The following is a 13,821-nucleotide window of genomic DNA, read 5'->3' as shown; positions in this document are numbered from 1 at the left end:
GGCCGTGCAGAAGGCCGACCGGGAGAGGACAGCAGTGTGGTGTCGGGGCACATGCCCGGCCCGCACAATCTGGAAATCCAGAAAGAAGTGCCCCTAAGCTTCAGCTCCACGTTAAGCCTTATGACTCGTTTCTGGAGCTTTTTATTAATATCTGTCATGGGTGGGGTGCCGTCTTTTCAGAGAGGGGCACATGGCCGGCCGGGGGTGCGAGGCCGAGCGGACAGATGTTTGTGCCCTGCCCAGAATCACTTCCTCAATCTCCTGCGAGCCCCGTGGGCTCACCACATCTGTGTGGAGGAGGCTGAGCCGGCGCTGACGGGAAATGAAAGGCGGCCTGGTCGCCCAGGCGGGTGCCCCAGGGGTCAGGTGCACCAGGAGGGCGGCTCACGGGAAGGGCGCGAGGTCGCCCAGACGTCGCCTGAGGCCCTGCTGCGTGCGGCAGCCAGTGACCCCCGCCCCCCGGGCCGCTGTGCCTCCCTTGGATCCTGCCGTGTCCCCCACTGGCCTGTGGTTCTCTTGGGCAGCGTCCAGCAGCAGCCTTGACGTACAGAAGGTGCTCAACGTGGCTGCAAAACGGGTTGTCTCGGCCGACGCCTGTGGGCTGACACAGCTCCCGCTCGGCGTCCACCTCTTCTGAGAGGTGTCGTGGGAGAGTTTCCACGGCAGAATTTTCCCTCAGGTGCAAAACTCCCCGGGAGCCTGGCTGGGCCGTCCGCTGGCCTGCGTGCTTGCAGCACAGGGACGGGGCACCGGCTTCCTGGTCACGTCATCCCTGCCCCCTGCGATGGGTAGACTGGGGCTCGGAGCACAGACAGGGAGGGTTCCCCACTCTGGGTTCTTCCACCCTGACCCACCTCCCCGCCAGGTGCCCGCTGAGCTCCATCCTTTCTTCGTTCACCACGTTGCTCCGGGGTCACTGTCGCGAGGGGTGGGGCCCGAGCTTTGCCACGTCGGGGCCGTGCCACCTGGGACGAGGCGAGCTGTTGGCGGTCCACAGATGCTGCCAGGAGACCTGCCCTCTGCCCACCTCAGTTTCCCCAGGTGCACAGTGGCCTGGAGGAGTGGTGGGGAGGCCCAGTGGTTGCCGCCCTGCCTGCCCGGCCCCAGCACCTGCGGCTGTTTCTGTGAATGGGGGAGGCTGGGGCGGCCCCCAGGGACTCTGTTCCCGGCCCACCTGGGGCCCCGGCGACAAGGCTGGACATGCTGAGTCATCTCGGTCGGTGGGGAGAGGCTTTGTGTGGGGGATGGGAGGGGGCCCAGGGCCGAGAGCCTCAGTGAGCCTCCTTCCTTCCTTCATTAGCAGGCGCCGAGCCCAGCACCCGCAGCCCCCAGACCTGCCCTTGGGGGCTCTCGTCTGGGTGTGGGGGGAGCCCTTCGCCGAACGAGCACAGTCATATGCCCGGTGACAGACGCTGGGGGCGGTGGGGGTGCGGAGCCTCACTGGCCGTGCTGCCCCGGCCTGGGGGTCAGACCCGGCCGCGGGAGCAGAGGCTTCGGTGGGAGGAGGGCTCCATCTGGACCTGGCGTTATACTTCAGAGGGGCCGGTGTGGTGGGGCAGAGGTGCCTCGGGGAGCAGCTGCTGGGCCTGGAAAGCAGGAAGCCTGGGCTTTATCCTGACAGCGATAGGGAGCCATGGTCGGCTTTAGAGCAGAGGAGACCCGATGGCATCTGTCTGTAGAGATGAAAGGTCCTTGGACCCTCTGCCCTTGCGAGCTTGCATCTGGTTTACTGTCCTGGTCAGTCTCCGGGGTGGGGGGGTGCGGGGGATAAAAAACAGTGTTGCCACCTTCTCTGCTGTTTCACTTTGCCTTCAGGAGTTACGGTGAATAAATCCTTCTCCCAAACCCTGAGGACGTAAAGACAGGCGAGGGTATACCGATGTGTGTCAGCAGCAGGCCCGTAAGGACAGCCCTGCGCCCACCGGCGGGTAACGGAGGAGCAGCGCGTCCACCCACACACGCGGGAATGCCGCTCGCCTCCAGCAGGCGCGTCCACAGGCGGGAAGGGGGTTCGTGGGGGCGGGGCCTGGCTGACCGGGTTGGGTTTGGGAAGGTGGAATGTTCTGGAATTACATAGAGATGGTGGTTGCGTAACTCCGTGAACACACTCGATGCCGCCGAAATACTTTGAGATGGTGAATTCTGTGTGATGTGGATCTCATTCCCGTGAATCCTTTTTTTCCAGGTTTAGAGACAAGTAGGTGAGGTTACACACTTAGCGTTCTGGGCCCCCCGGCCCTGCCTGTGACGCTGCCACCCACCGACCCTGGTTCCGGGCCATGGAGGAGGACACACTCCTGGTGTCCTGTAAGCTGTGTTGGGCACTGCAACAGCAAGCCTTTCTAACAGGCTTCTTGTCCTTGGCATTGCTCTGCCTTCCCTTCCTTGGTGGCTTGGGGCTCACGGGCCCCGGAACGCCAGGCACTGGGCTTTCTTGATGTTTCCTAATTTTGGTTCCTCTCTCTGCCTTGTAAGGACAGCGGCGGCCCCCCCCCCCCCCCCTGTCTCCCTGCGGGCCCAGCAGCCTCCTCCTCAGGTGGAGCCCTGCGGACTTTGGAGCCTCCTGGGTGGCAGGAGGGGGCCTGAGCAGACACCGTTAAAGGGGCAAAGGTCCTCCCAGGGGCCCTGCAGGCGGTTGCTTTACAGCCTGGGCCCCTCGGCCTTGGGCTGGACGCTGCCCCCCCCCCCCCCCCCGGGCCCCCGTGGTGGGCTGGGAACCGGCTCGGGGTTGCCCAGGTGGGGCCCCCTGGGGATGTGATCTTGTCGGAGCGTCATGCCTGGGGAGGGGGCCGCTTGTGTGCTGGGTCCTGGTGGTGCCTTCCCCGCACAAGCACGTCCCCAGGCCAGGCCCCTCGCTTTGCGGGCTTGGTGGCCAAGGGCGGGGGGGGGGGGGGGGGAGGGGTCCCCCGCCAAGGGTGAGCTCCCTGGCCTCTGCAGGGCAGCTGAAGGCCCCCCCACCCAGCTCCCAGATACACAACTTGACCTGGTCAGCGGTATGGCCCGCTCACCAACAAGGAGTCTCCTAGCACAGACAATGCTCCTTAACCACAAACAAGAATTTCCTGTTTGCCCATCCTGCGCTTGGGGGTGGGGAGCGCTTACCTTGTTTTTGCCACTACCTGGGCCTCCCACACGGCTGCCCCTCAGTGAGAGCACTTGGGAAGGGGTGAGGGCAGGAGGGGCGGCCAGTGTGCGAAGCCAGGTCTCGGGTGGGGGACACGGGATGGGACAGGAGCTCATGCTCAGACTGCCGGGCTCTGGCTGCTGCATGGGGTGACCAGGGAGGCTTGGCCCTACCCGCTCTGTGCCTCAGTTTCCTTTTCTGTGAAGTGGGTGGGGCTGGGGTGGGGAAGACCACTTGGCAACAAGGGGTCCCCCGGCCTCCGTCACCCTCCGCCACAGCCGAGAGACAGGCAGGGGGCCCGTGGGGGGCTGGGTGTACCCCCCTGACGCGGCCGGCTGGGGCCCAGGGAGGGGCATGGCTGCCCCTTTCCCTGGCGGAAAGCTGGGGCCCCCAGGTGCCCGTCTGCCCAGCGTAGGATGTCACTCGCCCACAGCATGAGCCTTGTGGGGCACATAACAGATCTGGAAAAGGGTTAGCGGCCCCATCCCGTGGCACACTGAGAAATCAAGGCCCGTGTGTTAAGCAGCCGCCTGGTACCCGGTTGTAGACTTTCGGGAAGAAGCAGACAGGGTCTATGTGACCTTCTGCTGGGGCACACGGGCCTGTGGCCAGCCCCGCGTGTAAATCCACGTGGCTCGGGCAGTGGGAGGGCAGGGGAAGAGCGTCAGTAAACGAGAAAGTCGCCCACGGTCAGTAAACATGTTCCAGTGGGAGCAGAGCATGTGCCACGGAGACGGGGCAGCAGCCGTGACCCCGGGGGGCGGGGGCCCCGTGGGGGGGGGGCGGGTTTGAGGAGAGAGAGCGGGACTCGAGAAGCCAGCGGGGGCGGTCCAGGCGGGAGGCGCTGCTGGGGCAAAGGCGTGGACGTGGGACTGGTTTGGAAGCTGGAGGAAGGGGGGGGTGGCGGGGGGGGTCTCCGGGGCCCTCGTGGGCTGCAGGGCCGTTGGGGGGTGGCTGGTGCCACTAGGTCAGGCGGGGCCAGGGCGAGAGCTGAGACTGGCGCGGGTCGTCTGCCTCGGCCCGAGGGAGGGGCTCCGGCGGCTTCGCGGGTGTCCAGCCTGGGTTTGCGGCCGTGGCAGGCGACTGGTTTCAGTGCCCCCCGGCCCACCTCAAGCGGGGCAGAGGCCTGGGCTGAGCGCGGGGTGTGTTGTGTCCCCGCGGTGTGAGTTGGAGCCTCGTGAGGACAGGCGGTGGGCGTGCCGGCCTGCAGTGGGGCCCGGACACCGCCCCCCATGCCCCCGTCCCTCCGGCCTGGCCGGGGCAGCAGGGGAGCGGAACTTGGGGCCTGAGCCCCATAAAGCTGGGGTGGCCTTTACTGCCTGCCTTTGTTGTCAGCTGCCCACAGCAACAGCCGTTAAAGCGGCCTCCCCCCGGCAGCCGGGGGCCCTGCACATCCCCCTTTACGGCCTCGAACAATACCCTGGCCCCATGGGGGTCTGACTGGGCCCTGCCACAGGCCTGTCCACCCACCATTTGGCCTGGGGGCTAACAGCTCCCCCACCTAGCCAGCTGCCAGGTCTCGGGGGAGCTGGTCTCCATCCTGAGCCTCAGTTTCCCCACCTGGGATACAGGGGTCACGACGGTTCCTGGAGCTCCAGGTGAAGCTGTCGTGTTTATGGTGAGCTGTCCTCGCGAATGGGAGGACTGAGGCAGGAGGGGCACTGAGGTCTCTCGGAACCGGGTCCAGGGAGGTTCAGGCAGGGTGGACACCACCCCCCCCCCCGCCCCCGCCCCAGGTCAGGATCTCACAGATGTTGCCGCCTATCAGGAGGGGCCTGTGTGTGCGGCCGTAGCAATGACCACAGACTGTGAGACTGAAACAGCAGGAATTTGTTTTCCTGAATTCTGGAGCCAGATGTCCGAGATCCAGGTGGGGCAGGGCCATGCTCCCCCGCGGCTCCAAGGAGGGTCTTTCCTGCCTCTTGCCACCTCTGGTGTGGCCGGCGGCCCCTGGCGGCCCTCAGTTGTGGCCTCGTCCTCACACGGCCTTCTCTGTGGCTGTCTCTTCTCCTAGAAGGACACGTGTTGTGGGATTAGGGCCACCCTCTCCCGAGTACGACCTCAGCTTAACTGACCACATCCTCCACGACCCCGTTCCCAGATAAGATTGCACAGGTGGGGGTTCGGGTGGAGGTGAACCTGGGGACACCTGCTGTCTCCAGCGAGACTCCAAAAACGTGGTGATGCCCCTCTGCCCAGGCTGGCCCACACTGAGGCAAGTTAGGGATCACCGAACGACCATTTATTCACCGACTGCCGTGTGCTTGACCCCACCTGGACACTAGTGACAAACCACACGAAGCCCCCACATCCCACACGAGCGAGCAGGCTGACAGGAAACCCGACCGGCGGGTAGTCGCACGGGGCGTGGTGCAGGAAGGGTCAGGGAGGAGAGTGGGCGTGAGGTCCCAGGAGGGGGGTGTGCGTGGCAGGGTGTGTGGGCGGGAGAGGCGGGGACGGGGCAGGGGAGGATGGCCGAGGTCCACCTGCAGGCCACACACCCTCAGGCAGGGGGAGGCGTGGGGCCTCCCTGGCCACCATAAATCAGCACAGGAATGTAGCTGGCCAGCCTGGCTGGGGCAGGGCAGAGACAAAGACTCAGCCTGGACCACCCCGGCCTGTGCCCGGAGGCCCCGCGTTGTTGTCTCTGTTCCACCGATGGAGGAACCAAACCCCAGAGAGGGGAGGGAGGCTGAGGGGCGGCCAGCACCGGAGACCCTGCCTCCGAAGCCCCCGGGGATGTGGCAGGCGGCAGGCGCTGGGCGTTGGCGTGTTCTTGGGCCCTAATGATGGACTGTCCCAGCCGGGGCTGATTGGTGGTTTCAAGGCCCCCCACGGGCCTGATCCCTCTGGGTCCATTCCCCAGGGCTTAACTTGAAGGTTGCTCTTTGCCGCCGCCCCCCTCCAACTCCACTCTCCAGTCACCTCCGCTGCCGGCCCCTGGGAGCAGGTGGTCAATGCAGCCGGGGACCCCCGAGCCCCTCACCCAATGACTGGAGAGCCCAGGGCAGAGTCTGGGCCGAAGGCCCCTGACATTCCCAGGCTCTGGGTTCTCGCCTGCCTCTGGGCCTCAATTTCCTCATCTACAAAACAGAGCCGCCTCTCGGGGCAGCACCAGGATGTGGCCTCTGCGTGCTGGCTGTCTGCACCGGCGTTGTCTGTCTGGGATGAATGGTGTCTCCCAAATGACATGTCAAGACCCAGCTCCCGGCCCGAGAACGAGCTCCTGTGGGGAGCAGGGTCTTTGCAGGTGTCGTTAGTTAAGGGGGAGACGAGGGGGCCCAATCCAGTAGGGGGTGTCCTCAAAGAAGCAGGGTTCCGACAGGTGCACGGAGGAGCCCGTGGAGGTGCTGGAGGGACACCTGGGGCTCCAGGAGCGGGCCAGCAGGAGGGACCCGCCTCAGGAGACCCCTGGGTCTGGGCGCTGCCCTTCAGGGCTGCAGGAGACTCAACCTTTATTCTAAGGGGCCCAGCATGTGGCTTGGGGGCGGCCAACCGCCATGGGAGACACACGCAGGTACCTGTGTCTTCATCTGAAACTGGGGCCGGGCTCTTTAGGCTCCGTGGGGCCTCAGGACCTCGGACCTGCCTCTGCCGGCCGCCCCTCAGTGGGGATGTGGCGCCCGTGCCCAAGCGCTGACACCGGCTGACCCTTCCCCTCCCTGACCCCACAGCTCTACGAACTGGACGGGGACCCCAAGAGGAAGGAGTTCCTGGACGACTTGTTCAGCTTCATGCAGAAGCGAGGTGAGGCTCGCCCACGGGGGTCCTGGGGACTGGCGCCTGCTTGGCAGTCGGGTCTGATGGGGGAGGCACAGGTGGGAGCGTCTAAGGGGTAGGTCCTTGGGTAGGAGGTGTCTGGTCCCCAACCCAGAACCGTCAGGTCAGGCCTTTTTTTGCTGCCGAGACCCGTGGTGTGATGGAGTCCTGGCTCCCAGGGACCCCCGGCCACCGCCCCCAGGGTCCCCTGCAGCAGAGCCGGCCTCCAGGGAGCAGAGGTGGATGGCCAGGAGGGCAGCTGGGCCCCGGGACAATAGGATAGAAGTTCCTCGGGTTGGCTTCCCGGCCTTCGTGGTCTTGACACTGGTGTTCGTGGCTGCTGGTGCAAGGCCAGTCCCGGCCCCTCCCCTGTGCCTACGGGGGCGGGGCGGGGGGGGGTGCTCAGTTCCCCCGTCTGTAAGACGGGCCAGGAACAGTTGCCACTGTGTGGCGGCACCCCACACATGCTGAGCACAGGGCTGCATTTATGAAGTGCCAACAGCGTACCAGGCCAAGCCCCCGCCTCTGCAGCCCGTCCCACCCCCTGGGTCTGGGGTGTAGTGGATGCCGAACACGGCCCGGCCGGGAAATGCCTGGTGACCGAGGCCTGGAGAACAGGAAGATGACCGGGAGCAAAGGCCCAAGGGGCAGGGACCGGTCTGGGTGGACGTCCCCAGACCCCAGGGGGTCCCCCGCACCCCCATGCGTGGCCTCAGCCTTGGCTCTGAGCTGCCACGGGGCGAGAGGCCTGGCCGGCCGGGGGCCCTGAGGGCACCCACTGCACAGTGGAGCTCATTCCTCTGCCTGCTAGACAGCCCGCCTCGTGGGCCGTTCAGGGAAGGAAACTGAGGCCGGGGAGGGGATGCATCCTCCGAGCCCTGAGGCAGGAAGGGGCGGGCCCAGCTGGGGTGCTGCAGGGTCCACCTGGGGCCGCCGCAGGGGCTGGCCGCCGCTGGCTTTGTCCAGGGCCTCTTTGCGCCCCTCCCTCTCGAACAGCCTCTGTAAACACAGGCCCAGCCGCCCAGCCGGAAGGGAAGGGCAGAAGGGAAGGGCAGGGGGCTGCGGCCTTCCATTAACCCCTCCCGTGCCGGGGCTGGGGGAATCCAGACCCGGTCCTGGGGTGGGGGCCCCCTCCTTGTTATCACTGGGACCAGTCACATCCAGGGCCCGCTGCCCACCGTGTGGTCAGAGAGATCCTCCCCCACTCGCTTTATCGACCCGTCCACACCTGCCGGAGCCCCCCTCCCCTCGCCGCCCCCCCCGCCCCCACCACCCTGCCGTGGGGCCCCGAGCTCCCCGGCCCAGAGCCCACTCATCCCGCCTGAGACTGGGCCTGGTGTCCTGGAGGTCGGGAAGTACCGTGAGCCGCCCTTGGGTATGGGTGAGGCGGGGGCCACACGGGACCGTGAGGGTCGGCGTCCAGCTCTGCCATCCTCGCCGAGCCGGGCTCCCCTGGAGGGCAGGGAGCGACAAACTCCTCTGCAACCCTCAGAACCCAGCCCCAAGTGCCCCTTTCCCTTGCCATCTTCTTGGACCCTCCCCTTCTGTAACTGGCAGGCTTTGGGGCTGAGAGTGTGTTAGACCCCTCCCCACTGGGCCCCGGACACCATGCCCTGCATCCCACAAGCCCTCCTTCGCTCCAGACACAGAGAAAGTAATTTTTTTTCACGTCACAAAGGAGAAGGCTCTGAGAATTCTCTGGGGGCTGGGAATGCGAGAGGGGTCCTGGCTGCGCCCCACCCTCCTGCTGTTTCCTTGAAGACCTCCCCACCCTCCTTATCTCCCTGCTGCCCCCACTGCCCCTGTCCTCCACCGGTGCCTCTCTGCTCTCCACCCTGCTCCTTCTGTAAACATCCGTCCAGGCCCCGTGCAGAGCCAGGGCGTGGGGTCCCCAGAGGATCTTTTGTGTGATTCTTTCTGTTCTTTCTCAGTGCAGAACCTGAACCAATGTCCCAGGTGGGCCGGGGCTGGGTGAGCCCCTGACACTTGTCGCTTTTTCCTCTCTCCCTCTCGGGCTGAAAAATGGAATTGGGTAGGGTCGGTTGGGGGGGGGGGTGAGGGGGGGTAGTCTGAGATCCAGCTTTCTCCACCCTCTCCGGGTTGTCCTCAGTGGGGGTTTTGAACCCTGGAAAGGACAGAAGCGGCAGGAGGTGACCCCAGAGCATCTGGCTCTGGGGCCCAGGAACCAGGGTCCCAGGAGTGTGGACCGGCTGGCCCCTCACGTGAAGCTGGGCTGGCCCTTCTCCGGGAGCCACAGCCCGGGGCCTCCGTTTGCCCATCTCTGGGGTGCGGCGACGTGCCCTGTAGGCTGTGACGCGGGCCGGTCACATCTCACTGTTGTTTCCTGAGCCCACGCCGTGTGCCAGCCTGGGCTCCAGGGGATCTGAGCCGGGCGACCCCAGCTGACCAGGACAGCAGCCAGGGGCCAGATGTTAGAGCAGGGTTTCCGCGGCAGGGAGAGTCGAAACGGGGGGCTTCTCCACCCTCGGCCGAGAAGGTGCCAGACAGGCTGGGCCACGGGCTTCTGCATCAGGGGCGCGTGAGGAGGACAGGGACGGCAGCAGTTATGAGGGTCAGTGTGGGTGGAAAAGGGGACCAGCCCGCCACCCCGCTCTCTCAGCTGCAGGGTGGATTAGCCAAGTGCTGCCTCCTCACGGCTGCAAACCCCTGGGAAGCCCGGGACCCGGAGGGCACCTGCCTCGGGGACGCAGGCGGGTTGTTTTGGCCACTGTGCTTGTTGATGGAGCCACACTCACAAGGGCCATGTTTCTCACACACGTCCCCAGGTTGGCCCCGCAGCCTGTCCCGGGTCTCTGTACCCCCGGGTGAGCCTCTGATGGAGACACGGGCCTCCTTGTGCTCTCTCAAGGGGGGGTTCCCCCGGCGATTCTACCCCCAGGAGACACATGGATGTCTGTGGTTGTCATGACTGGAGAGCTCCTGGCCTCGAGGGGGCGGGGCCGGGGAGCTGCTGAGGCCCCGCAGAGGATATCCTGCCCCCGTGTGCCCGCGACAGGAGAGACCTCTCTGGACAGGCGCGTTGGCTGTACATGTGCCGTCTGCTGCGCCTGTGGCTCTGCCCTCCCCCCCCCCCCCCCCCCCCCCCCACTAACCTGCACTCCCTGCCCCGCGCCTGCAGGGACGCCCGTGAACCGCATCCCCATCATGGCCAAGCAGGTGCTTGACCTGTTCATGCTGTACGTGCTGGTGACGGAGAAGGGCGGCCTGGTGGAGGTCATCAACAAGAAGCTGTGGAGGGAGATCACCAAAGGCCTCAACCTGCCCACGTCCATCACCAGCGCTGCCTTCACCCTGCGGACCCAGTGAGTGCCCGCCGGCGCCCCGCATAGGGGAGGCGGGAGGGGCGGGAGGGGCCGGGGCGGCCGCGGAGAGCCAGTCCTGACGTCAGGGTGCGGGTTGAGGACGGTCCGCCCCGAGCTCACTCGGCTGGGTGGCGGGATTGGCGAGGGCGGTCCTGGGGGGGGCCCGGCGCCATCCTGTCCCTGCCCCTGCCCCTGCCGCAGGTACATGAAGTACTTGTATCCCTACGAGTGTGAGAAGCGCGGCCTCAGCAACCCCAACGAGCTGCAGGCGGCCATCGACAGCAACCGGCGGGAGGGCCGGCGCCAGAGTTTCGGGGGCTCCCTGTTCGCCTACTCGCCGGGCGGGGCCCACGGCATGCTGTCCTCGCCCAAGCTGCCCGTGCCCTCCCTGGGCCTGGCCGCCAGCACCAACGGCAGCTCCATCACCCCGGCCCCCAAGATCAAGAAAGGTAAGGGCCGCGCGTCCCTGGGGCCCGGACCCCATTCTGCTTCCGCCCCGGGCTTTCTGACCCCCTCCGGGTACTGCGCCCCCCAGTGGGCGTGACTAAGCCGGGCCCTTCTCTCAACCCCAGAGCAAGCAGACATCACTAATCGTTCAGGATCGGGCACAGTTTCCCAGCCCGTGTCCGCGGCAGACATTACTAATCGAGCACCGCTTCCCCAGTCCGAGCTGCTGCACCCGTTTCTGACTGGGCGCCCGGTTCCTTCCCAATCCCTTGGCCGGTGTTACTAGCAAATTACTGCAGCGTCGCCCGAGTTCTGCCTGTGGGCGGCAGTATTGACGGCCGGAGTTTTTCCGGTCCCTTGCCCACGGCAGACCTTACGAGCTGATTGCTGAATTCTTTTCCCTTTGAGCTTCAGGACCTTCTCAACACTGTCCAGCAGGGACGGTCACGGGTGTGGTGTGGGCCCACCCCACTAGCCCTTCAACCTTCCCCGAATCTAGTGCTGGGTGTGTCTGGGCAGCTCACTGGCCCCTCCTGGGCCCGGCTTTCCTGCTGGGGAAACGGGAAAGCGATCCCTTCTTTGTGGGTTTGTGGAAGGAGAGCCTTTGGTGTGTCCGGCCCCCAGCAGGCAGCGGGCCCAGTTTTCGAATGCCTGGTAGGGAGCCCCCCATTCGTGGCAGGCACCACCAGCCGATCACAGCCTTCTCACCCAGCGAGCCACTGAATCCTTCCTAGCACAGAAACACCAACGGCACATGTGGCGGTGTGGCCTCAAGCAGGCGAAGCCCCCTGCGTGTCTCTCACCTGCCACCTGGGCTGGGACTCCCTGCCTCCTGGGGTGGCCGGGGGATCCAGCGTGATCCCCACGACTTAGGCCTGGTCAGATCCTAGGCGAATGGGGTCCCACTAGCGTCACTCAGCCCTCTGTGGACCTCAGTTTACCTACCCCCACCCCTGGGGAGCTCCGGTGATGCCCACGAGTCAGTATAAACGTCCGCTGGGCGTGAGGCCTCATGCGGGAGCTGGGGAGGTGCTGGCCGGCAGGGAGGAGGGTTTTCTGATGGCTGAGGTGGTGTTGGAGTGAGCCCAGAAGACGGGGACAAAGAAGAGAGTGCCAAAGACCCTGGCAGAGGTGGGGGGGGGCGCCCTCCGCCCCCCGCCCACCGCCCAGCATGCAGGCAGCGCCGGGACAGGCATGGGCAGAAGAGTCGGGAAAAGAAGAGACAGCAGGTCACGGTGGGACCAGCGGGTAGAAACCGCGATGGGGACATTTGCTTCGACCACAGAGGAGGTGAATGGTTGGCAGCTGGTTCTGGGTTCGAGTCCCAGCTCCGCGCCCCCCACCCCCACCCCCTGTGGCTTTGGCAACATTTCCACATCCTCCGAGCTGCCTCCCCCGTGAAGCGGCATAAGAGGGTGGAGGCAGGCGCGCGAGTGTCGAGATAGCCTCTCGAGGCGGTTCGAGCCGAGCGCGTCAGACGAGACACGTGGCGCTTCCCAGCTGCTCCAACTAGTGCCGTCCGCAGCAAGTGCTGTGACAGCGTCTCTGTGCGACGTCCGTGCTGGATGCGACTGTGACACTGTCGTTCCCGTCGCGGCGGTACCCGGTGTCAGGCTGACCTTAGATCTGGCAGCGCTCGCCTGCTTCCGCGGAGAGGACGTGCGCACCCCGTGGGCGGAGGTGTCCAGGCGCATGCGCGGTCCTGCCGCGGGCGGAGGGCCGCACCGGGCCGCGGCGGGTCCCTCCTGCCCACCGACTCTTCTTCTCTCCCGTCTAGAGGAGGACTCAGCCATCCCTATCACGGTGCCCGGCCGCCTGCCGGTCTCCCTGGCGGGTCACCCTGTGGTGGCCGCCCAGGCGGCAGCGGTGCAAGCGGCGGCGGCCCAGGCGGCCGTGGCGGCCCAGGCGGCCGCCCTGGAGCAGCTTCGGGAGAAGCTGGAGTCTGGGGAGCCGCCTGAGAAGAAGATGGCCCTCGTGACTGAGGAGCAGCAGCGGCTTGTGCAGCGGGCCCTGCAGCAGAACTTCTTGGCCATGACGGCCCAGCTGCCCATGAGCATCCGCATCAACAGCCAAGGTACCAACCCGGCGCCCGAACCCTCCCTGCTGCGTGCTCCCGTAACAAAGTAAGGGTCTCGTAGTCGACATATGTAAAGAGTGCCTGCAAATCAATAAGAAAAAAAAAAAAAAAAAAGCTAACCCCATAAAAGACCCGGGCAGCGGTGACGAGTAGTAAGTTCATGTGGAAAGCCGACTCGGGGATCTGCGCGTTAGCGAGGAGACGCCCGTCGGAGTTTGATAGTATCGAATGTCGGTCAGGATACGGGAACGTGGGCCCACCCGGTCTCGCTGGTGGGAGTCTAAGGAGGTGACAGTTGGGCAACCTCTTCCCAAAATAGAAAACATTCTTGCCCTGCGACCCAGTGGTTCTCCTGGGATCTGCCGCAGACGCTCCAGGAAGCACACGTAGCCGAGGGCGCTTCCCTGCGGTCATTGGCGTGATGCTGCTTGTGATAGTGGAGCCTTGAAGCCACTCGTGTGTCCATCAGCAGGGGATGGAACGAGTCAAGTCTAGACGGCTCTGTGGCCGTTAAGACCCGTCATCGTGAGAAAAGCCAGTTTTAGGCAGATACGTTCTTCCTCGGTAAATATTTATTGACTACCTACCGTGTGTGCCGGTGACAGATCCGGTCCGCGCTTGGTGACTCGTGAAGTCCAGCGGGGGTGACGGAAGCAGGCCTTCGCACAGACGCATGTGTGACTGCAGATGGCCGTGTTTCTTCTTCCCACAGCCTGCGAGAGCCGCCAGGACTCGGCTGCGAACTTGACCAGCCCCAATGGCAGCAACAGTATTAGCATGTCGGTGGAGATTAACGGGATCATGTACACAGGTAGGACCAGCCGGGCCCCACGCCGTCCTTGGGCGCTTGTCTCCCCGTTAACTCGGGAGCCCCGGGTCGCCCCTACCCCCGGGCCGGCCGGCCGGAGCCCATAGGAGACCGCAGCGAGGTAGTCCGCACGGCATCCGTAGCACGATGCTGGGCACACGGCAGCTGCTCAGAAGGCAGACCCCTTGTCGCGTTCTTCCTGTGGCAGGTGGTATTGACGAGTTCCTTCTCAACAACCCGAGTAGTCAGCCGGGAGCTCCCACGGGCCACCAGGAGGTGCCGT

At 65.3% G+C, this 13,821-nt stretch overlaps 1 protein-coding gene and 1 long non-coding RNA gene across 9 annotated transcripts in view; one reads left to right on the top strand and one right to left on the bottom strand.

Annotated features, from left to right (window-relative positions):
- LOC128314980 (uncharacterized) overlaps positions 1-13,821 on the bottom strand; it is an 87,572-nt gene that overhangs the window by 38,315 nt on the left and 35,436 nt on the right. The gene's annotated exons all lie outside the window — the stretch shown is intronic.
- The window catches only part of ARID3A (AT-rich interaction domain 3A), a 32,191-nt gene that overhangs the window by 14,960 nt on the left and 3,410 nt on the right, over positions 1-13,821 (top strand). For all 8 annotated transcript variants that reach the window (XM_027049434.2, XM_027049430.2, XM_053220263.1 and 5 more), the window contains 5 exons: positions 6,799-6,871; positions 10,023-10,206; positions 10,408-10,655; positions 12,431-12,727; positions 13,443-13,541. In XM_027049434.2, coding sequence (XP_026905235.2) covers positions 6,799-6,871; positions 10,023-10,206; positions 10,408-10,655; positions 12,431-12,727; positions 13,443-13,541 — 901 coding nt within the window. The remainder of the gene's footprint in view (positions 1-6,798; positions 6,872-10,022; positions 10,207-10,407; positions 10,656-12,430; positions 12,728-13,442; positions 13,542-13,821) is intronic.

The sequence above is a fragment of the Acinonyx jubatus genome, chromosome A2, assembly GCF_027475565.1.
Source record: "Acinonyx jubatus isolate Ajub_Pintada_27869175 chromosome A2, VMU_Ajub_asm_v1.0, whole genome shotgun sequence".
Taxonomy (NCBI): domain Eukaryota; kingdom Metazoa; phylum Chordata; class Mammalia; order Carnivora; family Felidae; genus Acinonyx; species Acinonyx jubatus.
The sequence above is the reverse complement of the archived record's forward strand: the minus strand, read 5'-3'. Positions and strand labels throughout refer to the sequence as shown.